At 40.0% G+C, this 27555-nt stretch overlaps 1 protein-coding gene across 3 annotated transcripts in view; it reads left to right on the top strand.

Annotated features, from left to right (window-relative positions):
* Window positions 1-25184, top strand: part of sgsm2 (small G protein signaling modulator 2) — a 98874-nt gene extending 73690 nt beyond the window's left edge. The window contains exons 6-24 of one of the 3 annotated variants that reach the window (XM_034603741.1): window positions 1885-2033; window positions 2182-2316; window positions 5557-5681; window positions 5865-5932; window positions 6163-6326; window positions 6707-6839; window positions 7063-7200; window positions 10220-10394; window positions 11654-11718; window positions 13996-14141; window positions 15613-15741; window positions 15856-16038; window positions 16580-16966; window positions 17257-17381; window positions 17502-17584; window positions 22924-23033; window positions 23141-23237; window positions 23603-23770; window positions 24754-25184. In XM_034603741.1, the coding sequence (XP_034459632.1) occupies window positions 1885-2033; window positions 2182-2316; window positions 5557-5681; window positions 5865-5932; window positions 6163-6326; window positions 6707-6839; window positions 7063-7200; window positions 10220-10394; window positions 11654-11718; window positions 13996-14141; window positions 15613-15741; window positions 15856-16038; window positions 16580-16966; window positions 17257-17381; window positions 17502-17584; window positions 22924-23033; window positions 23141-23237; window positions 23603-23770; window positions 24754-24842 (2669 nt within the window). In that variant the 3' untranslated portion in view covers window positions 24843-25184. The remainder of the gene's footprint in view (window positions 1-1884; window positions 2034-2181; window positions 2317-5556; window positions 5682-5864; window positions 5933-6162; window positions 6327-6706; window positions 6840-7062; window positions 7201-10219; window positions 10395-11653; window positions 11719-13995; window positions 14142-15612; window positions 15742-15855; window positions 16039-16579; window positions 16967-17256; window positions 17382-17501; window positions 17585-22923; window positions 23034-23140; window positions 23238-23602; window positions 23771-24753) is intronic. The other 2 variants (XM_034603742.1, XM_034603743.1) reach the window with 2 other exon arrangements.
* The last annotated feature ends 2371 nt before the right edge of the window (window positions 25185-27555 follow it).

The raw sequence follows: 27555 nt of genomic DNA on the forward strand, positions 1-27555 counted from the left end.
AGACAAAGTAAACACTGTATTCACACTGACTGCAGAGGTTACAAGTTGCCACTGATGTGGCACATAGGAGTCAGCAGAACACATGGAGGACACCTGTTAGACAGATGAGGACAGTGGACAGAAACACACAAATCTATGGGGGAAAAAGATTAAAACATTATATACTCTTCTGGTTTGTTGCTGCACATTGGTGCAGTAGATGTCAGTCCCTATGTGACACAGGAAGCTTTACCTTTTTTTCATCTCAGCATTTTGATATGTGATAAGTAATATCAATTTGCATGCTTCCAAATGTAGGTAAATTTGAACCAATATGGTACCATTAGTTAAAACTCAGCACTGGTGTGCAGTCTGTAGCCCATACTTTACTTTCTCTGTAGGTGTAAGATTCGTCATTGTCCCTACTGCAGTGCGCACAGTGCACAATGTAAGATTTTCCAATAAATAGTATGTAATCCGTGAACTACTGGTTTCACATTAAGCACATTCAGACAACCAAAATGTTGGATGCAGCCACTGACTGGGTGTTAACTAGTAAAAGCTAATGTCAACCATGACAGTGAAAAAAGCTCAGTCATCTCCATCTTTATCCAAAGAGCTCATTAATCACTTGGAGATGGGGGTAAAGATTAGGGTTTCATTGTCCATAAGGGATTCTTCAGCTGTAGCTGCTGAAATGAACACATACTATTGTGCTAACCTCAGCCTGCAGCTGCTGTGTTACCTCAGATTAGGTGGGTTTTCCTTGTCAGCTTTTCATTTGGCGTCACAAAAGTGTCATCAAGCTCTGCCTGCATAGACCTTTGCAAAGTACAACCACACTTGGGACTGATTTCTGCTTGCTGTCGCTCCGCCTCATTGTGATCGGTGGCTGGCTGCAGTATAGGTCATAAACCCACCTCCTCCATGTCAGTGGTGTCAAATATATTTTTCTCAAAGATGGTTCCTGTCATTTTTTGTAATTCTCGTCACACTGATGTGTGTTCAAGAGCTTTTTCTGATAAGTTTGGTTTTAGTTATTAGTTATTTGATGCTTTAGAAAGGGGATGAAACATCATGATTGACAACTAAGGCTGCTTTTGGCGTGACCTCGATATTACAGATCCACTCCATGATTTCTGCTGCACAGACTTGCTCCTAATGATGTCATCAGCACAAGAAGCGAGTGCAAACGCATCATTTATCTTAATATATTTATTCTCACTCTGTGCTGTAGTCTCTCATTCTACTGATCTCAATTGATCTTTAGGTTGGAATCACATTCGTATATTTCTTACTCTCTATGCTCTGTTACTCTTTAATCAGATTCACTCTCTTGGCATCAAATTTGGCACCGTTTGATTTAACGTGAAACAGTGCTCAGTAGAACCAATGTCATTTTGTTGGTACCCTTAAAAGTACAGAGTTTGGTGTTCAGCTGTTAGTCATGCCTTTGTATTCAAGCAGAGTTGTTATTACAATAACGACATTGATATGTTTAGATGTAATAATAATGTGTATGTAATTATAACAGCAAATATTGGTGAAGACATATTCTAAAAACATGGTTTGAGTTATTGTATCTTGTACAGCTGGGACAGTTAAAGGCAGTACTTAAGCATAAAGTCAGACAAATGTGGCTGGTTGAAAATATGACATAACAGCACCGGATCATAACTTCCTGTTTCTGACATATTTGTTTGCATGAACAAACTGTCACATTTATTTTTTCAGTGTGTGTAGCCAAAGTCTGATATGTCTTATTTATATGGAGTTTAGTCAGTTTAAGTTTAGTAAAAATTCACCTCAGCTTAGTTCTAACTTAGTAACTTTCAAAAGGGGTTTCAATTGAGGAATGACATTTGTGTTTAACAGTGTGTTGGATATGTCCGCATGTATTTTCAGTGGGGCCCTGTGCTCTGGAGTACACCAAGCTGAAGACATCGGATCATTTATGGACCGACCCCTCAGCCAATGAGCTAGTCCAGCGCCACCGCATCCATGGGGCCCACCGGAGTCAGGACACCACGGCAAGCCGTCGACCTGCACTTGGAGTGAGTTTAGAGGCTGATTTAGATCAGCTCAGTCCTCAGGAAGTGTTGGTGTTTGGTCATGGGTGATCACTGAGGATGTGTGGGACAGGAGTTGCTCTTATTTTTGTACTGTTAAGTTTGGTATTAAAAACTTTCTTTGCTATTCTAGATCCGCAAGAGGCAGTCCAGTGGCAGCATGTCAGAGGACAAGTTTGCTGCATCAGCGAGAGAGTATGTTGAGTCTCTTCACCAAAACTCCAGAACACACCTTCTCTACGGCAAAAACAACGTCCTGGTGCAACCGGTATTATGGCACATTCTCCCTCTTACCCTGTAATAATAATAATAATAAATTTAAAAACCGATAATCCCCCAGAAGTAAAAATTCGCACTACACAGTCCCAGTCTTTCTAAATGGGCTTTGACAGATGGTGTACTGAGAGCAAACAGAGGATCTGGTTTGATACAGAACACCTCAACCCAACTCACCTGATCAAATGAGGACACATTTACCTTTAGTGGTATCTGGCTGTGTAGATAGTTTTAGTTTCATTCATCGTGTAATCCAGAAATAGAATGGTCATTTACTTCTAACTAGATGATGTCGTGCAGTAAAATATGCTCTTGTGCACAGAAATCAGTTGAGTTAGTTATTACCTGACCTTGACTCCTGATATCTACAGGAGGACGTCTGTTCAGTCCCTCTTCACAGTACAAAGGTCTCTATAGATTTAATGAGTCTGTGTGTCTTTCATGAGATTGTTTTTAATTATTTTACAAAAAGATTTACTTAAAAAATACAACAACATTCTAGACTGAAAGCCAGAATCCCCATGACTCTGGTTATGAGATGTTTTTGCAGGGAGGGTCTCTTCATTATTCGGACTAACAGAAACTCATGTGTGATGATATTGTGTAATGCAGGGAGTTGTTTTTTTGTGTTTGGTTGCCATGGCAGTGCAGGCAAAGCCAAAACTAGACTGCAGAGGAATAAAAACACAATGGGGCATCAGTCCTGCTCATCTGCACAGTAGTGGCGACTGCCCATTAATGCATACATAACCATTACATGTATATCTCAGCAAATCTCATTGGCTGTTACCATTGTCCGTCACATATTCCCTGCATTAGTTCCTGAAGTTATTTATGTGACAATTCTAAACAGTCTTTAGGTACTAGCAACCTTATGATACAAGTCACATTCACCCAATTATGCTTATATTCATACTGCACTTTCATTTGCCGAGCTTTTTCTCTTACACACCATTCATTCGTGTATCACAGTATCCTGCCCAAGGCAACTTCGGAATGCAGACTGGAGGAGCCGGGAATCAAACCATTGACCTTCTGGTTAGTGGACGGCCCTCTCTACCTCCTGAGCCATATCATCTTATCTGCTCAGCAACATTTCAAATGTGCTCTATAGCTGCCTTCAGACATTCATTGAACTCATTCTCCGTAGGGGTTGAATAGTCGTTTTAGTTCTCTCAGGAGAATCACATCTGTACTCTCTCCACAGTTTTCCTTTTACACATGCAAAACTCAGCAGGAGATTCTCTGCTCAGACACGTTCACAACAGCAACAAATGCACCTCAGGATTCATGCTAGGGGTGGTGCAGCAGTCAGAGACAGAATGTTTTAATTCCGCTGCAGAGATCATGTGTTGTTTGTTTACAGCACATTGACAACGGCGTTGGCTCTTATCACCATAAACTGTCTTGACATCTTCGTGATTGTCTTCTATGTGTGTGGCTCCACTTTTATATGTGGCGTTTTTTTTTTCTCATTTTTGCATCTGTCACGTGTTAGTGTCATCAACCCCCCACTCACTTCCAATGAATCCCGAGGGGGATTGATTAAAAAAATGTGACAGATGTGTAAAAAAGGAAAACAAACGTCTCTGGATGAAAAAGCGGTGCTATCCATGTAGAAGACACAGACAAAGACTGAGCTTTTGGTGATAAGGGCCGACACCTGTGTGAATGTGCTGTAAACCAAAAAATGTGATCTCTGCAGGAGAATTAATACATGACTTCCTGCCTCTGGCTACTGCACCACCCATCGTGCTCCGCAGATTTCTTTGTTGTTTTGATCGTGCCTGAGCAGAGAATCTCCTGCTGCATTGTTCATGTGTGAAATGCAAACTCTGGAGAAAGTCAGGGCCCAATTCTCCAGACTTCCTGCGGAGGTCAAGTCTGAAAACAGCCTATGTCTGTGTTTTTACTAACACCACTGGACTTTGGTTATCCTTATTAACTTTAGGTTGTGTGTGCGCTGATGCCCATCAATACCCTCTCACAATTGCCTGATTTGCATCCCTGTGTGCTTGTGTCATTGTCTGTATTCCCAAATAGATAATATATGTTTTACAGAAGTCCATTGCTCAGTAAAATATTGTGACAGTTGACTTACTACAAAACTCAGACTGGTTCTTGTACATGTGGTCAGATTGATTATGCTACCTACAGCTTTCTCTATTTTCTGCAATCACCCATCATTTCGGCATCATCAGTGTAGTTCAGTTTTTGTTCACAAGGTGTCACCCTACATTGTCAATTGTGGATGTCCAACATTTCAAGTAATTTCTTCTGTACATATTTCTTCTGTGACATTTTTATCACTTTGGTCTGTTTCACTTTACTCAAGTCTATCATTTTGATTTTTGCTGTGAGCATTTCCTTTATAACTCTCATATATCAGTGCATTTCGTCACTGGCAGCAATGATTAACTCACTAACCCTGTTATCTTGATCTCCTCCTCATTTGCTTTTTTGTAAATGTGATATTTGACTGAATGCAGACACAGATTACCACAGCACTCACTGCACGCATGCTCTTTCATATACCATAAATCATAAATAGACATTCTTACATTACTGTTTGTGTATGAATTTATCCAAGAGTAGAAGGAATTTCAGTCAAAATTCATTCTCATTTTTGGAGTTTTAACAGTCAAATAAGTGATTCAGTGATAGTTATCTGTACATCATTGGTTACATTACAAACAGCACATGCTCATAGCCAATCCAGGATACTTTTAACAGAGCCATTTTAGAAAAATGTGATGTCTCAAGTTGTAGCCAACTTACTCCATGTCAATCTTATAACGAAATATTCAGAGCAAAAACACTCAGAATTCGAACTTCCCGAATGGTTCTTATATCCCTCGAACAAGGACAGTGTACTTAAACCATTCTTCTACATATTAGATGCTTGTTGAAAACCTGCCCACAGACACAAAATGTACATTTGAAAGCCACTGAATTACACAATAGCTGGGACGTGTTCATCACATATGTCTATGTGTGTGTTTTTAAACTTTGGACAACTGTCTGCCCTACCTTCACTTTTTATGCTAACCAAGGCTAACTACCCCTATGCTCTATAGGCTACTTACAACATACAATTGAGAGTATAGCTAATGAACTGACAGTAGTTCTCAATTGTCATATTTTTTTTTTTCAGTTTTATGCTGTCTCCTTCTCTTTCAAAGCTCAAGTCTCACAGTTCCCTTACGTCTTCCTTATGTTCTTCCCACGGTAGAAGAAGGAGATGGAGGTGTTGCGGGGCTACTTGTCGCTCCACCAGGCTGGGGATAACCTCACTCTGAAGTGGACCCCCAACCAGCTCATCAATGGCACATTGGGAGACTGTGACCTGGAGAAAAGGTATTATAATATATATATATAAAGATATATAGATATGTATATGTATATCATCTATCTCTTTATCTCCTTTCAAAAAATGTAACAACATGCATTTAGTGACACAGATACATTTTTCAACTGCCACTAAAGCTTTATTTTCCACCTTGTCTTACTAATCCAAAACATATTTTACGTGACTTTAAGTATCTACTGGGACTACGCACTGACTGTTCCTCTGCGCCAGATTGTCTGTATCCACTGCCATCAGCGCTGTGAGTATACTGCTGCTTCTGCTGCTCCTCCCAATCAACCCTCCTCCTGTAATGCTGCATCAGTGACTTGGAGCTTACTGATGCAGCATTAATAACGGCCATATCACTATTTTAATATCACTTTCAATCTTTTGTCGTTGTGACCGCTTCTCAACTCCTTTTTACGTTTGTTTGTATATCAGCTGTGCAATTTCTCTCTACCTATCTCATTCTAGTGTAATATGTTTCAGCGGATTATGGTGGTACACTAGTTCTGGTAAGTCAGGATGGGATCCAGAGGCCGCCTCTTCACTTCCCCCCTGGTGGTCACCTCCTGGCTTTCCTCTCTTGCCTGGAAACAGGCCTCTTACCGCGTGGTCAGCTGGAGCCCCCCCTCTGGTCCAAGAAAGGCAAGGTGTGTCAGTGTTATATCAGTACTCATTTAAATTGGCTGCATTTGCTGAATTGTTTTATACCGAGAGTTGTATCGAATACTTGAGCCATCCTCATTTTTGTATGATAGTAATGTAAACAGCTGCACAGTTATATTAGCTTGGTGTAAGTACCATGGAGGTCCAATGTCTGTGGTTTAAATGGGGATTGGGAATTGAGTGGTCAGTAACATCTGGACCTTCGAAGACCTTAATTTTAAAGTCACCTTTTGTTGTCTACAGAAGATGCAGCTACCATCTGAAAAATGTGCTTATTTCTTATTGGGTAATGTAAATGTGTAATGTGTGTTCTCTGGCTCACTGTGTATCTTTGTATTTTTATAAATATATCTGTGTCCTGCAGGGAAAAGTGTTCCCAAAACTGAGGAAGAGGAGCAGTGCTGCCCGACTCATTGACCAGGACAGGAATGGTGAGGAGCAGACAGCTGCTGACTATGTGTTTCGCATTGTCTACCCAGGATACCACTACGACGCCAGTAAGTAATACATTTACAATGTAATATATATTGTTTCAACAATTTAACACTAATCTCTGTGATTGCTTTTTAAATAATAAGTGAACATGTGTTTAAAGATTATCTTCCAATGATGTTTTTACAAAGTTTGGGTGTAGTGTGCTGGCTACCCCACAATGCACATCTTGAGGCCTGTAGGACGGAACTCTTCTAACTATGTTCTCTGTTGTCCCACTGGTGCAAGCAGTCACTATAAATTACCACCACACCACGGGCAGCCGCGCTCCGTCGCTGGACGATGACGAGGAAGAAGAAGATAGGCTCCATGCTATGATCTCAATGATCTGCTCGCGGAACCTCACAGACCCTAATGTCATGAAAGGTTTTTATCACCTTAACACACCCATCCAATCCCACCGCCCCTCCACTCCTGAGACCTCACCCCAGCTTCAGATGTCCCTCCCTGCCTTCCACCCCATTGCTCTCTCAAGTCCTCTCCCCACCTTTCCTCCCAACCTCACTCCACCAGCTTTGTCCACCTGTGTGTGTGCTGCCAGACGCTGAGCCCAACAGTGTGGAGTGTGCTGGCGCTGGCTTTTTTAACAAGGACATGGGAAGTTTAGGATGATCAACAAAAATCTAAAATGCAAAGATTATTTAAAGGCATGATTTTGGACAAATATTTGCCCTGTTGAAAATGAAGAAATGCTAACATTAGAGAACACGATTGGTATAGATCTAAACCAGTCCACCAATCACTGAGGTGACTGTCCCCTGTCTCTAACTTTGAACCACAAGGTTGGATGTAGTTAAAAAATCTGCCATATTGTTTTCCAAAGGGAAATACTTGGGAGCAAGTAACATTAGAGTTAGCTGTTGTTTAAGTGAAAAAACATTTCTGGTTAAAACACGAGGTCAAAACTTACTATATGGCTTGTCTGGTATTGTAAATGTGAACCTGAGCATGGAGTTCAAGACAATTGTGGACCTGCAATATACCGATGAACATATTCTGAACTGTGTTGTATTCGCTTTTGTCAGGCCATGGTATCAGGCCTTTATCAGTTTGCACATTGGCTCAGTTGCACATGGAGTTTGATTAGAGAACTGGCAGGGTTAAGTCCATCTGGGTAACAAACTACTGTTCCGGGGGAGAGAGATAGACAGATAGACAGGGACAGTTGTGTACCATCAGGTTTGAAATAATCAAGCTTTGGCAGTATGATACCCAAATTCTTAATGCTACTTAAAAATGCTACATGTTTTTTTATAGTACATACAAAATTAATTCCTTTAACTTTGTGGCTGCATACTCTTGTATTTATTTAGTTTCAGGGATCAAGCGCGTTTTAGAGTTTACTCATACTTCAGACAGTGTCCTCTAAAGCTCCATCAACATTCATCATTACATTGTTTTGTCTATCAATCTACCACAGAAAGATTATAGTATGGCTGAGGCTGCTGCTTCCAAGTGTCAGATGGAGGACAGGAAGAGGAGGAACACAAGGAAAAAGAAGTCTAGAGACACACCATCTTAAAGCAGCAGTCACAAGTAGCCTGTTAGAAAAGCTACTTGTGTAAGTAGCCAGATGAATCCTTTTATGTTAGGATTCTTTTCCGAATTTATTCCGACCATTCCATTACATCCACTCAACAATGAAATACATTTTCAGCTTTCTTGTTGGCTAGATTTGCTGTGTGTGTTATTTTTCTGGACACTGCAAACTGGCACAAGAGCATCCTGCCGTCAGAAGGTGTCTTTGTCACACATGCAGTAAATGCCTGTGCAGCTGTTAACACACTTCCTCTACATCCCTCCTGTTTGATTTCACTCTTTCTTTGTCTCTTCTCTTTCTCACCACCTCAAAGCTACACAATTTAATGCATTTGCTTTGCAGGGATCGTTACTCAAGCCTGTGAATGCACACTGGAGACACACGCTGTTAGATGAACAGACTTGTCCGCCAACTGGTTTCATCACTGATTCAAACTTACCTAGGTCTCGTCAGTTATGTGAAAGGCTTTCTGGCTGCTTTACATTCTGGGATTTGCAGAGCTAACTGCCTTACAAATATCCGAGGGCACAGCTGGTGAAGTATGCCTCAGCACTGTTGGGTTTTATGTTTTCGTGACAAAAAATAGCTTTGAGAATTTGCTTCGTTTTTATTTACTTCTTTAATTTGACTTGATTCTGTTTCCTTTTTTTTGTCCTTTCATTTCTCACTTGCAACATGCTTGACAGTTTTTGCATGGGAAATATGCACCCGTCTTGTTGTTCTTTAAAGAACGATTGTGTGTTTCTGCATATTTGTGATTGAAAATCCTTTCTCTCAGTCTCCTCCTCTGTTTGTTTTGATTTCTCTCTCGCTTTTCTCTGACTTCCTGGGTTGTTTCTCCTTTGTTTGTGCAGTCGTTTGCTGCGATGCTGTTCACTGTAATTCTTCACTAAACCCACCACCCCTCTTCCCCTCCCCTTGTCCCCTCCTCCACCCCTCTCATTACGGTCCTGTGGGGTTCCGCAGTAGTAGAGATGTGGAGTCCTTGTGTGAGCAGGGTTGTATTACTGAGCCCAAAAACACTTGTTGATCACATATAGTCCTAAAGCAAAGGGAACAAGGCCAAATGTTGGTCTCGTTCCAGCGTTTTTTTCTGTTTGCTTTTTTTGTTCTTAATATTATTTGTTTTTTGGGGGTTATTAAACAACCAAAATGCAGCTTCATATTTATGACAGGTCATCAGCTCCAACCTGAAGAATTAAGGTGAAGAGCATATATTTAATGTTGAAGTTTTTATGTTTTTTGCCTCCCCTTTGTGTGCCTTTTTACTGGTGTCCATTCTTTTTTGTTGTTTCTGAGATGATTTATTTTGGTGTCTCTTGTCTTGTTCTGGCTTTATGCATCCTGCATGGCCTGAGCATCAGCCTCGTCCCTGCCCTCTCCTCCTCTTTCACTTCTCTTCTTCTTCCTCTTCCATTTCCTCATCTCTTCTGTTTGTGTGGAACGTCCCTCTGCGCTCTGCTGTCTCCTCTCTCCCCTCTGAATGAACCGATCCAGCATGGCTTCCCAGCATCCTCTCTGCCTGTATCTCCCACAGCACTGTTCCTGCTTCCTTAAGTGTCCCCCTCCACTTTTGGTTTCCTCTCTACACATGTGTTTGCAGCTCTCACATGTAACATGAGTGTAAAATGTCCATCAATCAACTCATCTCTTGATTTCATGAATAACAAGGAGCAATACATGGAGAGATGTATTTATGGTTGAGCTGAGGGACCTATGTCATAATATGTAAGACATAAAACATAGCCAGTGTGAAAGAGTGTGATACATGAAAACAACATTGTCCATTGTGTCTCACAGCACTGAGACCTCTCTGTCTTCTTACTTTCCTTCTTTCTGGTTTAGACCATGGGGAAATGATGGAGATGCAGGGTTTTGGCGGAAGCCCATCGTCATGGCAACAGGCCGAAGTAATCGCTCATGAGTCCCTGTGCCAGTCCTGCTTCACAGCTGGTAGCAATGTGTCATTCGACTACCCGGCTGGCTGTACCTGCATACACGAACCATCAGACATTCACACGTATGCACTTCCATTACATGTTCATGCGCACTGCAGTTTCGTTTTCATTATAATTTACTATTAGAAACAGACTGGGGCTACTGGGGTTTATCATGTGGGAAGCATGACAAGTGACTTCATTTTAAAAGAATAATCTAACATCATGATGTCATCTGCTAAAGGGGGAGAGGCTGTGCAATGTTCTCCTTGGTCAGATAAAACATCGATTTCGAAAGGTCAGCTTTGGTTTTGGAAATTTGTGGTTGTGTTTTCACTAATTCTGACTTGTAAATTGAGAGATTGACCGAAAGATTGATCGTGAAAAGACGTTTTTTAATGTTAATCTCTGCAGAAGAAAACAGGATTAGTGATTCACTGGATTCCAGTGTAGCACTAAAGTCCTACACATTTTTTATTCTTGTAAAATACACAAAGATAAAGTAAAACAACAACAAAATTCAAAAAGTCGTCTTCAATGTAAAACCTAACTCCTAACAGCCCAGCTGTCAGTGTACAGCTACACTACACAGGACTATTGCCTGAGCATCTGTGGTCAACAAAAGATGAAAACACAGACTGGTGCTGGGGTGTGTCTGCTAAGAGTCATTAAGGGAGAGAGAGCCATACAATCTAACTGTCTCAAGACTTGAGTCTTTTAAACAAACAACCCAAAGCCTTTCTCCCTTTTAGCCTTAATGTGTCTGAATGTGGTGCCACCTGGATGCACGTTAAAAGCTGTAGTGTTTTCATAATATGATAATGGATAATGAAGTTACATTTTGCTGAGTTGTTTATGATGTTATTCACATATTAGTTATTTTTTAGCACCTAAGTATGCTTTACAGTACGTATAACACATTCATGAATATGGTCTATACTCATGAAACAAAATAGACAACTACATATGTTAATAAAGTCAAAATAACTGTAAATCGAGTCCATCTAATTCACAATATGTTCCTCATTTTAGAGGTCTTGCTCGTAAATGACTCGCTTTTTTGTCACATTTCCCTTCCCTATTCTAAATCATGCTGACTACAACGTGCTTTGTAATAAAGAGCCATTATTCTCCTAATGTTTATGCTAATTTGCAACTAGTTATTGGTGACTAGGCATTACCATGGCGACAATATCTGACCTCATCTTCCAAAAGAAAGGGACTTTGAAGTCACAGATTTCATGGAGCCAGAATCTATGCAAACCATATCAGAGGAATAATTTGAAGACCAGCCATGTTGGTGGTTACCATGGTGATAATGGGTGACCTTTTTTCCCACCAGTATTCCTCTAAAGATGCTCTGCCAGAACATGAAGAGGCAGATAGTCTCCAGAGCCTTTTATGGATGTAAGTACACCATGTTACCACAGCAGACTACTTATGTCTACCTTGTTTCTGAATACTGAGGTTCTTTGATGAATTGTGTTGATATACACATTTCTGCTGCTGTCACACAAGGTAATATATTGTATCTATTAGGGGCCATCTTAATAAATGCTTGTAATCAATATCTAGCTCTTTTTTATTGGCTCTCAACAGTGTGACTATGCTAAGTCTGTAATTATGTAAGGAATTTGATTTGACACGTATTTATTTGTTTATTTTGTTACGAGAATTAATAAGACTTTATCCATAGACTATAGTAAATACATATCTATTACATTATTATATAATAGATAATAGATATTACATTTGATTTCTTATGAAATTCTACTTGTGAAGAATTCAACTTCGAAATGACTACAATTTTACTTCAATTCCATTTTATTTGTATAGCACCAAATCAGAAAATACATTATCCTAAGGCACTTTACAGAGTCAGGTTACAATGTTAGAGAGAAACCCAACAGTTCCTATAGCAAACACTCTGTGACAGTAGGGAGATGAAAACTCCCCTTCAAAATTAATGAATGGCTCAGTGCACTTTCGTCTGGATAGAATAATATGTTTGCTGACCGTAATGTAATACAATATACAATAATTCCAAATAAATCAAAGGAGTAAGTAGTGTGCTGTTCTAAGGATCATTTTAATTACAACATCAGTATGAAGAAAGGAGTTGGAATGTACATTAATTTTGATGTCATAAAAGAAAAAAGAAAATGCAACTTTAAGTGATAATCTGTATATAAATGTATATAATAATGTATGTCAGCATAGAATTAAGATACATAGATTTTGGGCCATTCTGCAGCATAACTCAGCTTTTTTTGTCTGTGTAAATGAAGACGAAACATCATTTGAGTTATGTTAACGTTTGACATTATGAGACCTGTTATTGCATCTGCCAATCGGCTTGTTGCTCCCTCACTGCGAGCTAAACACTCATCAAAATCACGACTGTTTGCTGTTCTGGCTCCTAAATGGTGGAATGAGCTCCCCATGGACATCCGGACATCAGAAAGTTTACACATCTTCCCCCGCAAACTAAAAACACACCTCTTCCGACTATACCTTGAATAATATTTTAAAACTAACAATTTAGTAGCACTTAAATGGCACTTACTTATAGCACTTTGTAGTTTTGCTTTTTTGAAGAAATTGTAACCCTTTCTTGATTCTTGTTGTTCTGGGTTTGTTCCTCATGGTTGAATGCACTTATTGTAAGTCGCTTTGGATAAAAGCGTCAGCTAAATGAAATGTAATGTAATAATGTTTTTTCTACTGTGTCAGTGACTATGGGTTTTTTTCTCTCTCAATTGAAGAGTGTGCTCATTCAGTTTGAGAATATGACTTGATTTCAAATTAAGATTTTGTAAAACTCTCACTAAAAACCTGCACTCGTACTCAAGTAGCCCCTGCTTATGTTTAGATTTGTTGTACTAGTGCACAAACTGTGTACTTGCACTCAAGATATTTTGTTGCATGGATGTATTTCCTGTGCTCCAGCTTTAGCTCTGCTCCTTGCACACTGCTTCTGTGCGCGTGTGCAACGTCTGCTCTCAGATTTCTCCTCTGGTGTTGGATTTTTTCTTCTGTGCTTGGATTTTTTGTCTGTCAAAATTCACAACCAATATATGGAGCTGGAGCGCAAGAAATCTGAGTGCAAGCGCACAATTTGAGCACAAACAGGGGCTATTTCAGTGCAAGCACAGGGTTTTGAGTGACAGCATTAGAAAATTGATAAATCAATAAGTGAAATCAATAAGTCCTGCCTTCCAACTGAAAGACCACGCTCTATAATAAGGAGAGGGGAAAAAACCCACGAGCCAACATAGACATTCAGTGCCTAATGTCTCCACCTTCCTAGTTCAGTATGCAGCAAGGTTAATGTCATAGTTAGATAACCTTGAAGGAGAAGTGTAGAACTCTGGGAGATTGTAGGAATTTCCAAAAGGAGACGTCTTCATTGACTTTAAGATAGCACTGTTTAGTAACTATATGCCCACCCTTTGAGTCTAGTCTTTATATGAACATCTGTCAGTCGTGGAAGCAGGAGCTTTGCTCTGGTGCTTTTGTTGAGGTTCTTTTTACTCCGTTTAGATGCTCCATTATACTGTAGTGGAGTTTTGTGTTGTCCGAATTGTAAAACCTTCTATTTGCTTGTCTTGACTTTATCACTGCTTAGTCTCAGCTGTATATGTGTGTGGGTGTGTGTGTGTCCATGTCTAATCTGTCCATCAGGGCTGGCCTACTGTCGACACCTGTCCACTGTGCGGACTCATCTGTCAGCTCTGGTCAACCACAACATTGTTCCTCCAGACAGACCATGTGAGGCGTCCGGGGGCCTCAGCAAAGAGGTGTGGAGCAAGTACCAGAAAGACTGCAAGGTGGGTACAGCTGGATTGAGCTCATGGAAAACTGCAGAAACACACCAAAGATATTAATCTTCTTCCATCACACTATGACACCCCTCCACCTCCCACAGGCGGGAGATTTAGAGGCAAGACATCCAAGCAGCTTGCCAAGTCATTTTTGCTATTGATCAGCCCCCAATGATTAATCATCATCATTTTGTGCAGTGGGGGAGTCTTATTTAATGCAGCATCTTATAAAGTGTGATAAATTGTCCCAACCTGTCAGGAATAGTCCTTAAAAGAATAATAAGGAGCAAAGGTTTCTTTCCTACAGTCTATTTTTGAGAAATAAGACAACTTGATATAATATTAATAGTGAAGATTTTATAGCACATATCAGATTTTGGTAAACAAATGTGAAAGAAGTATCTTGTTTATAAAGAGCAGAGCAGCTTGAGTCATTGCTTTGAATTGTGAGGAGTGACATGTTAAAACTAGAGGAAGAAAAGCATCTCACCTTTCTGTCAATCAAAGAGGTGAACATCTGTATTTCATCTGTGTGTGTGTGTGTGTGTGTGTGTGTGTGTGTGTGTGTGTGTGTGTGTTTGTGTGTGTGTGCTTCCTAACACATGACCTCCCTTTTTCACCTTAAAATATGTTGGGGGGGAATTAACTACATTGTGCAACTAAATCTCAGAGGGATATATGCAAATAGTGTCTTGTCTTTTATAGTTATTGCTCTAAATTTAGATAATATACATATAATAATTCCTTCTTGTTTTAAGTGGATGGGAAAGTGATGGTGATCAGCGCTCACTCAACACTAAACATGATCTTAGTAAACTTAATAAACTCTTTAAAACATCATATCTGTCCATTCATCAGCTCATTGTTAAATAGGTCTCTATATTGTCCTCCCCTCATACACGGTATTCTGTGTCCTCTGCTGATGTAGTTTTATATTAATTTAGTGTCAGAAATCATGTATTGATCCTGCAATCTCCACTCTTTCCTTCACTCTAATGAAAATGCGTTTCAGTAAAGAGTTTCAGTAAAATTAAGTCTCATTAAGGAGTGCAGTGTGACAAGATAATAATAACTTTATTTGTATAGCACTTATTTAAACAAGGTTACAAAGTGCTTCACAAAAATATCCATGGCAAAAAGATGAAAGAATTATAATAAAAGGGTATTCAATTCAGTTAAATTTTAAGGGCCGAATCATAACATAATATGGTCAAGACGTTAAAATGTATAGAGACAGATAGCACTGTAATAATTCATCAGCTCCAACAAAGTCATCATAACTTATTTACAAACCTGTACTTTATCTTCCTGAGTATGGATCACTCTGTTGTCTCCGTCCATTATTGATGCACTTCCTCTTCTTCACAGCACTCACACCAAGCTTCTTCTTCGTGTGTGTGTGTGTGTGTGTGTGTGTGTGTGTGTGTGTGTGTGTGTGTGTGTGTGTGTGTGTGTGTGCGCGTGTGTGTGCGTGTAGAACTATAAGGAACTGGAGCTGCTGAGGCTGGTTTACTATGGTGGAGTGCAACATGACATCAGGAAGGAGGTCTGGCCTTTCCTGCTGGGACACTACAAATTCGGCATGGGCAAAAAGGACATGGGACAGGTATAGTTCACACACACAGGCATGCAGACACATACACACATACACACACATAGACAATATAAGTTGTCTCCAAACTGGAAAGGCAGTGTTTGATTGCCCTTTTTTCCTGTAAAGATTGATGCAAAGATCAGTGAGCGTTACCAGCAGGTGATGCGGGAGTGGAAGGCTTGTGAGGTGATTGTGAAGCAGAGGGAGAAGGAGATGCAGTCGGCCATCTTTGCCAAGCTCTCCTCAGGCAGCAGCATTGACAGTCATGTCCTACGACTGGTTCACAGAGACTCCACACTCAGCAATGAGGTAAGGAGGCTCAACACAGTTTGATGCAACATCCAAATCCAACTTACAATCAGGAACATACATACATATATATATATATATATATGTATATCACAGTTCAAAGAAATTTATATATATATATATCAAATTGGGACCTGAACCTTCCTACTGTGAGTTGAGATGGCTAACCACTGTACCATGCCACCCCATTTATATAGTCAATGTATAAACTTGGCTATTTTAAATCTTTGGGTGAAGTAGTGCAAATATTGCACATCGATTAACTGATGCAAACTGCAAAAATATAGACCATCGCAGCTAAAAGAAATGTCCAAATGCAGTAACACAAATAGGCTGATATTGAATTAATTATTAGATGAGTCATTTAATCATAAAACCCAGGGAGCTTCACATCACCTTGTGTTTCATACATGTACAGTTTGCTTTTTTTGGGCTTAACAATCTGTAAAAGGTGCAGTATCCTCTGTCCTTATATATTATCACAGTTTGTAACTGAGAGATAATTATTTAAGTCCCACACCCTCCATCACTGCATCTCCAGGTGTTCATGTCAGTGGATGAGCCAGACGCAGGCAGCCAGGAGACCCCCAGTGGAGAGGACAGTACTCCCACCATGACCACCTTGATCCCTCCTGCCGCCCTCCCCCCAGAGGAGCGTCCTCTAGTGGAGTTTGACTCCCCAGACTCGGGTCTCCCCTCCTCCAGAAACTACTCAGTGACCTCTGCTCATTCCCAGATCCTGTCAAGCATAGACGACGGTCAGAGCACAGAGGAGGAAGGGGGGGGTGGGGATGAGGGCAGGACTCCAGGTGGGCTGGGGGGGCGTGAGGATTCTCTGACCGAGGACAGGCTGTGTTGCCAATTGGACAAACTGGTGACCAATGGAGCATCTGCTGAGGGGATATCACCATCACTGTCGTCATATACAGTACGTCTGCTTTGAATATGACTTAAAGGCTAAAACTATGCCAACTTTGAGAAGGTGGGGTGAACTCCAGGAATAAGTGACCTCAACTGTAGAGGTGGTAATGTTCATCACACTGACCTGTATTTGACAGAAAGAATGAACTCATTCTTACCAATGTGGGGCTCATAGATTTATGCTGAAGCTAGTAGATGAAGAATAGTCTTGTATCCAAGATGGAAACATACTATTTGCCTGGTGTCATGGATACTCAGTTACTCACTGGTGTTAACAACAATGATTCCTTTAAACAGATCGAGCTTTTGGACATAGTCGCCCTGAACCTCCACAGGATAGACAAAGATGTACAACGCTGCGACCGAAACTACTATTACTTCACTACAGCCAACCTGGAGAAACTACGCAACATCATGTGCAGGTTTAATAATAATATTAATAACAACTATAGCATACTTGAGTAAATATACTGACTCTCAGTGTAACATGCACAGAAAATGTATTGAGTTAAATGTGATGTGTGTCTTATCCCTGCCTGCAGTTATGTATGGGAACATTTGGAGATGGGCTACGTTCAGGGTATGTGTGACCTGCTCGCTCCACTCATGGTCATCCTTGATGATGGTAAGAAGAAGGGCTCCTCCTATACACACTAGTAATTGCCAAAAGTTCAGAAACAGTACGGTCCCAGTATCAGTTGGCATGAACATGAGACATTTTGAAGCTATGTGTTGAAGTTTATGCTACAATGAAATCAATGCATGAACTAGATTCTTTGTCACAGCAGTCAAACATCACACAAAGTACGTTTTTTTTCCTGTTTATATTGATATTACATGAAATTGTCAGTTTGTAAAGTTGAATCACCCAAAACCACAGCAAATTGTAAATGTATTAAATAAAAAACTGATTTAAATTTAACAAGCAGCCTCTCCTCTAACCTCAACCAGTCAAGGCAGATGGCGGCCCATATTTAGTCTGGTTCTAGAGGTTATTTCCTGTTCAGAGGGAGTTTTTTCTCTCCTCTATGGCCAAGTGCTTGCTCGTCATTGGAACTTTTTCTCCATAATATAGTAAGGTCTCGACCTCACCCCGTAAAGAGTCTTGACATAATATATGTCTTGATTTGGCGCTATTTAAATTTACCTATTAATTCCTCAATTTTCAAATAACTCACAAATATTCACAGTTTTATTTATTGAGTTTTTCAGGGCATACAATGGTCTCCACACACAATGCCCTCTTCTGGGCGGGCGAATATGAATGTGCAGATCGTACAAAGTAGAAAGATAGAAATAGAGAACGAATAAGTAGATAAATAAAAAATTAAATAGAAAAATAAAAAGAGTATATAGATATATAGATATAGATATAGATATATAGATATTTATCTATATCTAGATATACAATGTTAAAACTATAGTACAAAAAAATTAATAGCAATAAAAAGAATATTGAAAAGCATAATAGAACTGAGAGACCTTAATAAACCTAAATAAGAAAATAATAACAACAATAATAATACAAGTAATAATAATAGTGATAACATTAGCGTTGGATGTAGACCCGGAGTTAGCTTTTCTCAAAAATACAACCACCACAACAACAACACATCTTGCACAGCCCGAACACCCAACAGAAACAGGTATGGATACATATCTATGTAGCTACCCCACAATTACAAAAAATAGATAGTAATAGTAAATAGAAATAAGCAGATGAAACTAAAAAGGCACAACACACCTAACCAGCTCGGTCCATTTCAGATTCATGTGATATTAGTGGCAAGAGTACTAGATGTCATTACTCTGGAACATTGGGGACTTGAGAAAAGGTCCCCATATTTTCTCATATTTAACTGATGAACCTCTCACAGTACATCTAATTTTTCCGAGCTTACTGAAATGGAGAATATCTCTGATCCATAAGGAGTAAGAGGGTGGCGTAGGGGATTTCCATCTCAGGAGAATAAGGCGCCTCGCTACAAACGTGGCATAGGCCACCTTTGTATTTAGGCATGGATGTAGTAGAGGGGACCACCCCGAAAAGAGCTGGCAAGGCAAGTTCCAACACTTGTTGAGATAGTGCTAACACCTCTGACCAGTAACTGTGCAAGGAGGGGTGTGACCAAAACATATAAATATAAGTGGCTAGGGCCTCTGCATGTGAGACCTCTCACATGCAGAGTTGACATTGTCATAGATTTTAGCCATCCTAGCTTTTGTCATCTGTACACGGTCAAGGATTTTACACTGAATCAGGCTGTGCCTTGCACAGATAGATGAGGAGTGTACCCATTTTAAAATTTTACTCCACATCTCATCCGGGATCCCCTCCCCCAAATCCTCCTTCCATTATCTAAGGAAACAGGGCATAAAGAATAGATAAAGTTGTACATGGCAAGGCACACGCACTTTGTGGATGCTAGTGGGTCCAGAAAGGACTCAATAGATGAATATTTCGTACAAAGCTACAGATTAGTATTTATCCGAAAAAGAAGTGTTTAGGGAGGGCGTAATTCTTAGAGAGCTGCTGAAACGAAGACAAAATGTTGATGTATATAGATCCTTTAAGGTATCGAGGCCAAGGGAGGACCATAAGGAAAAGGTTCCATCTATCAGAGACGAATGAAAGCTTGGGTTAGTGGCTATCAGAGTCAAGAGCGAGAAAGATTGTAGATCTCAGAACTGTCCATATTTTAAGCGTTGATTTGATGATAATATTTTTAGAGTAAGGAGAAGATGAAATATTGATGGGAGCAGGAGTGAGAGCTGTGAGTGAGGTGTTTTAGCTGATGGTAGCCTCCACAATCACCCAGACAGGGGGAATTATCCAACTGTACCCAATATTGAATTATTCTAAGATTGGCTGCCCAGTAGTCAAACATAAAATTAGGTAAGGCCAGTCCTCCAAGGGGTTTAGGCCTCTGTAACAGGGTTTTTCCAAGTCTGGGTATTTTTTTATTCCAAACTAATTCGGACACTAGGATATCAATATTATGAAGAAAAGGATAAGCGAGGAAGATGGGTATAGACTGGAAGAAGTAGAAACATTTTGGTAGAGTGTTCATCTTTATGCAGTTTATTCGTGCTGCAATAGATAAAGGTGGTAATGACCAATGTTTGAAATCTTCCTTTAACCGGGTTAAAAGCTGGGGTGAAATAAAATTTTAATTTAATCCCCAATTAGGATGCAGATGTAGGTGAAGCCGTGTGGAGCAATTTTGAATGGGAAGTTATGTAGGGGATATTTATATGCTACTCCATTTAGGAGAAACCATGCACTTTTATCTAAATGTATCTTATAACCTGATTTATGGCCAAATAAGGTGAATATGTCCAGAGCAGCCGGAACAGATGAGGAGAGGTTGGATAGATACAGAAGTAAGTCATCCACATATAGCGAAATCTTCTGCTCGCACCCACTCCTCCACACAACTGTTATGCGGGGGTCTGATCGACCGGCAGTGGTTCAATAGCAAGAGCGGACTCAGGCTGCAGCCTTGCCGGGTGGAGCAGTGCAAGGGGAACTGCTTCGAGCGGGTGAAGTTGGTTCTAACTGATGCTCAGGGAGAGGTATAAAGTAGTTTTACCCAGGTGACTAAATTCTTACAAAACCTGAAATTCTCCAGTGAATAAAAAAGATATTTCACTCCACCCGATCAAAGGCCTTTTCCACATCAATTGAAATCACAGCTTCTGATGTCTTTGAAGAAGAGGGGTTGTAAACCACATTGAGGAGACACCTCACATTAAAAAGGGCCTGTCTTTCTTGAATCAACTCCGTCTGATCTGAGGAGGTAACATTAGGAAGGACAGGTTCCAAACGGGTAGCTTACAATTTGAGCTTCAGATCTACAGATAATAAGCTGATGGGGTGGTAATTCTTACAGGATAGAATCTATAAGGATCATCTATCCGATAGATGATCCTTATTTTTCTTTATTAATTGAGATTTAGCGATAGAGGCAATTTAAGTGAGTCGGTATAAGAGTCAGACTTCGACAAGTCTTGTTAGCAAAGAACAGAATCATATCTTGTGGCCAACGGTTATTTATCTTGTTCCCATGCGTTATTATATTGTGGACACATTATATATTTTTTTCCCAAATGTCACCGGGGAGCTCCGTACCTTACACATTCACAAAATCAGTGATTTTTTTACCAGCTGTCCTTCCTGCATTTAGCCGCTGTAACTGTGTTTCCTTTAGTCTGGATAATGTGTTTGTTCTTCTCCTATTTTTTCTAATATAACAGTTTGAAACACTGCTCCTTTTCATGTGGACGCGCTCAGATATTGATGAGGAAAACCTGGGTTGAATTAACAAGTTGAAGAATTATTCAAGTTGAAAATCTTCACTGATGTACATTGTATAATTTGTTGATAACAAAATGACGTAACAACAGTCAATGGAAACCAAAATCATCAACACATTGAGGGCTGAAACAAGAGCGCGTCCACCAATATTAATACAAATGGAATAAACAAGCCTCCAGCGCTCTGTAGCAGTCAGCGTTTATGAGTGGGGGCGCAGGGGGCGAGGCAGTGTTAAAGGTCAGTCTGTGGACCTTGTTTAACATGTCTTCATCTACATCCTCACATAAACTACATTTAGTTAAATCACGGGTCAAAAGGCGCCTTCAGATCTTTGGGATAATTGGTTCAATTTTACACAGTCTGTAGGTGCTTATCTTCTTCATGGCAACAACATTCATGCTTCACATCCAGCTGAATTACAGAGCTTTTATGAGACTGGAGACATTTTGTTTTCGGGTTGTCTGTCCATCCTTGCAGTGAACGCTATATCTAAAAAAGGCCCAGGGGGATTTTCTTTAAATTTAGTTCAAACATTCCTGAGGACTCAAGGATGAAGTGATTAGACTTTGGAGACAATTCACATTTTTTGCCTTGTGAACGTGATATCTCCGGAATACTTTGAAAGAATCCTTCCAAATTTAGAAAAACATTAACTTGGACCAAGTTCATGGTGGCCTCACAAAGTATGTTTATGTTGTTCTTGAACATATCTTAAAATTGTCACAAACATTGACTCTAAGATGAACTGATTTGATTTTTGGTGACTGGAGGTCAAAGGTCAAGTGACCCACGTTCCTGTGAATGTGATATATGAGGACTACCCTTAGGGAATTTCATTACATCTGGCACAATTCTCTTGGACTCATGGATGACCTGATTAGAATTTGGTGGTCAAAGGTCAAGGTCACTGTGACCTCCCAAAACACATTTTTCCTTGTGAATGTAATATCTCAAGATCTTTTGATTAGTTGTCACTTGGACTCAAAGATTATCTGATTCGATTTCAGTGGTCAAAAGTAAAGGTCACTGTGACTTTATATAAATCTGGAAAAAGACATTCACGTAGACAGAAACTGCAATGGTTGGTGGAGACATACAACCGCAGTACGGTAATTCTAGTTTTGAAAAGTTGTGAATTTGGGTCTGACATTTTTTTAGATGTTTAACAGACCACTGAAATAGCCACCATGCAATGTATGAAAAAATAACATTTAAGTAAATCATTCAAACTTATATATGAGCCACACATTATGAAATCTTAATTGTAGATGAACCAGGTAGGATGAACACAGAGTTTTCTAACTTCCCTCTGCACCATTGACTCATAATAAAAAGCTCTACACACAAAACATTCAGCACACAAACAATAAAAAGTGACAGGTATTGTGGGACTCTTTGAGGAGGACTCACTTATGATCAGGAATAATTCTGAAGTAGCTCCAAAGCATTACCGCAGAAAAAAGAAAACAGCCCATTCAAAACAGGCAGGTTTAGAACAGTAGTTAAATTGCAGTACAATTGATTTGAAGTAAAAGTGTTGTCATTGTTTCAGAGTTGAATTGGATTATGTAATTACTGTGTACAGTGTTGTCCTGGTTACTTGACCATATGTAATTTCTGTGTGTGTGTGTGTGTGTGTGTGTTAGAGAGCCTGGCGTACAGCTGTTTCACTCAGCTAATGAAGAGGATGAGTCAGAACTTCCCTAATGGTGGAGCCATGGACACACATTTTGCCAACATGAGGTCACTGATCCAGGTGAGAGACTCTTTGTTGTGTTTGTTTGTCTATGTGAAAGAGAGAAATAGACAGAGAGTGAATGTGACACTTCCACTAAAAGCCATGGGCGTTGTCTTTGTCGTCAGATCCTGGACTCTGAGCTGTTTGAACTGTTTCACCAAAATGGAGATTACACTCACTTCTACTTTTGTTACCGCTGGTTCCTGCTGGACTTCAAGAGAGGTGAACAACCTTTCCTTTACTCTCACTGACCTGTGTTCTGTGACTCATTGAGTTGTCGGCTCTAAAGCTACATTAGGTCTTTTTGAGCAGAAAGACTCCTCACACATTTAGCATTTTTTGCAGAGGGGAAACTGAAAGTCATAGAACACCACACAGTTTGGGTTACAACTGAAGTGCACACTGCACAGCATAGACCTCTAGCATGCTATGTGCTTCAGGTGAAGTTCACAACTGAAAGAAGTTATATGCAGTGTTACACAAGTACAAAATCTTCAAAAGGAGTAGTAGCTGTTGTACAGTTGTGTTGTTTGCCAACTGAAAAGAGCACTCAGAAGAAATGTAGCAATAATGACGTGTGTGTGCAGAGCTCCTGTACGAGAATGTGTTTGCAGTGTGGGAGGTGATCTGGGTGGCTCCCAGAATTTCCTCGCAACACTTCGTCCTCTTCCTGGCCTTGGCACTGGTCACAGTTTACCGTGAGATCATCATGGACAACAACATGGACTTCACTGACATTATCAAGTTCTTCAATGGTAAGTAAGACACACGTGTAGTGTACATTGCTTATTTTTCACTATCCTGTTATGGCTGCTGTGTTAGTGCCATTCTGGGTGATTCAGCACCCCCCTGTGGGAAGGGGACAACACATTTGTGAGGTTAATATTGTGGAATTTATACTGTTTTTAGTTTTTTTATGGAGAATATTCTTTCTACTTTGCTACTCTCTTTCAGTTGTAGTTTGTGCAATGGGAGCATTGGGATTCCAGTAAAAAGAGGAATACTTTTTGTTGTTTGTTAGTGTAACATTAGTGTAGTACTTTCAGCAGATAGATATTTGATATCCAAGTGCTATACTTCATTTTAAATGTGTAAATAATCATGTTTATGGAATATTTACTGTCACCTGCTACTCCATAGTATACGGATAGTTTAAAATACAGAAACAGTACAGACAAAAATCTCAGTTTACTTAAAGCATTATAGATTTAAGTAAAATAATAAAAAATATTACATAATTGATAAATGGTATAAATGTGGTAGTAGTACCAATGCAAACTTGACAAAACATCAGGTAAAAAGTGAGCCCAAAATCTGAAATGAATTTGGAACATGATGGATGGTTTGGATGACTGTCATTTAGCTCATCTGGAAGAAGTTTTAAAAAGTATTAAAATCACTAAAGTAGCTTCCATGTTCAAACCTGCAGGAAAATATTCTTATGCACATGAAAACTGCCCAGCAAACACGTACAGTAAGATGAAAAAGAAGAAGGAGCACTTATACATTTCAGATGCAGCATATGATTTTACTCCACAGGCTGAATCTTTAGATAATAATATTCCTCATTCATAAGGCAGCTATGCTTGAGACAAACTATTTCATGGTGTCATCCAACCACATCTGGTTCACAGTTAAGCTTGTTTATTACAGCTGAGGCTGTGTAATGCTTTCTGTGTGAGTTTAGTTGTATATAGTGTAGTTGTTAAGCCTCTCTAATAGTGTGTCTGATCCACAGAGATGGCTGAGCGTCATGATGTCCAACACATCTTGAAGATAGCACGTGAGCTGGTCCACAAAGTTCAGTCTCTGATGGACAACAAGTGATCGAAGAGCAAGAGGAGGAGGAGAAATGGGATAATGCAGAGGGAGAAAATGTTTTCTCCGCCAGAGTGATTTCTAGAGCTCCGTTGATCCAGAGAAGGTGAAGAGGGTTCAGGTCTCCTCCCTGTCCAATGGAAGGTCCTGGGAGTGGGGCCGCGGTGCTGCTGAAACAGACTGGCTCTGGAGCTTGGCCTGGATCTGTTTACATTTACCTTCACATGGAATGCTCATGGTGTCCGTTCAGACATGTGGATTGGTCTGCATGCTTGTAAGTTTGATCACACTGTAAGCACATTCTTGAGTCTCCCCAGTCTTGCAGTTTGTGTGCGTGCATGAAAACACACATACACACAAATACAAACACACACATGCACATTCAATATTAGTCATCAGAGTTCTAGAGTTTCACCCTTTTCCTCAACTCTGAAACAGAACATATTGGATAGAGGCTGACGCATCGTCAGTGTTTGTTGGATGTGTTCCTCCAGCAGAGGCCAGTAATGTTCAGGATTTACACAGAGGAGCAGAGGACTAAGCCACGAAGAAGTTTTCATTAGTGACCAAATGGACTGTGCCAACTACCTTTTCATGAGTGTTTTCTACAACTAGCATGTGTGTTTTTACCCCAACCCAATCCCTGTTTTTCCTTTTGTCAAGGACTTTATTATCACACAAATGTTGCCTTTATCAGTAACAGTCCAAGGTACTTGTTGCACTTTTTGTGAGGGTTTCCTTCCTGGCACCTGTGAAGGCCTCACCACAGTCAGTGGAGGCTGGAGGGGCCACAACAGGCCAAATTGTTGAGAAACTCAGGATGATTTGCAGCCGACTTTTCTGAGCATGTCAGTCAGTGGTCAGAGCATGTTTAATCCTCGTTCCAAGATGGAAAACCAAACTAACAGCAGAGCACATCAGTTAGGACAAGAGCACACAGGCCGTCCTCGTTCACACAAAATATCCTCTTTTTTACCTCATGATTTTAATTACGGCTCTAACAACCATTGAGGTCGGGCCCTTAGGAATATCTCTGCAATTTGTGACATTGAATTTGGGAATTTAGATGCTTTGATTAAACACGCATATTATACATTTGGTTTTATTCATGCATTTCAGAAGTAGTTTTAGCCAAAATTCTGATTAAATTAAGGGATTAACCATTCCCAATCACACATGCATCACACCACACGTGTGGTAGTGTGGGGAGGGCTTTTAAACAAGATTTAGACCATACACATACAACACAATGTAAAGGATTAATGAATAAATACTAGATGAAATTCTGTGATTGGTTTTTATTCTCAGCAATACTTTAAATTGTCAGTGTTGCTTAGTGACTGGCCAAGAGTTTCTTAGATGTGTTAAACTGAACTGAGCTCAGTAACTAAAATCAGCCTCTGTTTTACTGCTTAAGGTTTCAGAAGACATGGTGACTGAAGGATATTTGAAAAGAAAAAGTGTCCAATGAATTAAGTCTCATAGGTCTGAGACTGGTGAGGAGAAGGAGACGAAGAGGCTATAAGAAGATAACAAACTTGAATTGATCATATACCCATGTCTACAGGGAGAGTTAAGAATTAGGCTGACATTATTCTATATTTTATTATTGTCAACAGATCCCATGAAAACACAAAGTCCCTGTCCTGTCTGTTTTACTGAAGACACAAATCTTTAAAACTGCTTTCAGATATAGAGACTCTTAAAACAAGCAGACACTTTGACCCTACTTTACAATAGATAGTGCATTTGTTGGGGACTGTTTTCAGTGGCAGATTAATACACATCGGTGTGGCAGTTGACCATGCCACAGGGCTCTCCCACACACAGCAGCCAGACACAAACCATTCAGGTTTCAGCATTCTTTTATTGCCATTTAACACACGTCAGCAAACATAAATTAAACTTAACTTAAAGGGGTTAGTCTAAGATTTGCAGTTCAGTGTCTCTGTCCGTGTGTCTCGGTCCTCTGTGCCTGTCTCTCAGTGTCCCGTGTGTCTGAGTCCCTCGTGAGGCAGCCCAGTCGCTGCCTGTTCAGCGTGAGGATCAATGTGCTGATTGATCCTCTGTGGTGAAGGGGCCCTCCCAGCCCCCTCACCTCCACAGTCTGGTGTTATACTGAGTAGTTACAGCAGCAGGATGAGGGTTCAAGGTTTTCACCGGATTCAAAATCTGTATATCCCCATTAAGTCTGGGAATTCATGTCATGAAGGGAGTTTGATTTGAGAAATGGACTGTGGTTAACTAATCATATTATGACATTTATTATATTTATAATTTTCGGGTATTATACTATTTCATACATTTTACATAATGTGGTTATAATGGATCAGCTCTTCACAAAGTTGGAAAAGCACAAAGTCATGTGTCAGATTCATAGTTGACCTGAGGTTATTAGTGATTCAGTGGCAGGGGAGGAATATCCATGTCTTCTGTCATGTCAGCATGTTGTTGGAGAGTTGTGAGGTATGAGTGCCACGCTCTTGGACATTTAGTTGTTACATGAGCACAATCTTGTACTACAGTTATAAACTACAACATGTCACCCAGTGTTTTTAACAGAGCTCTATGTGTTCATAAGTCACATATATCAGGCTTTACCTGTCACTAAGTCACATTCAATGTTGGTTAGGGTCTTTTCATGGGGTTGCATTAAGCATAAGAAATATCTTGAAGTGTTTTCCTTTGGAATTGGAGTCAAACATGCACATTGATCTGAAGA

This window comes from Hippoglossus hippoglossus, chromosome 13 (genome assembly GCF_009819705.1).
Source record: "Hippoglossus hippoglossus isolate fHipHip1 chromosome 13, fHipHip1.pri, whole genome shotgun sequence".
Lineage (NCBI taxonomy): Eukaryota > Metazoa > Chordata > Actinopteri > Pleuronectiformes > Pleuronectidae > Hippoglossus > Hippoglossus hippoglossus.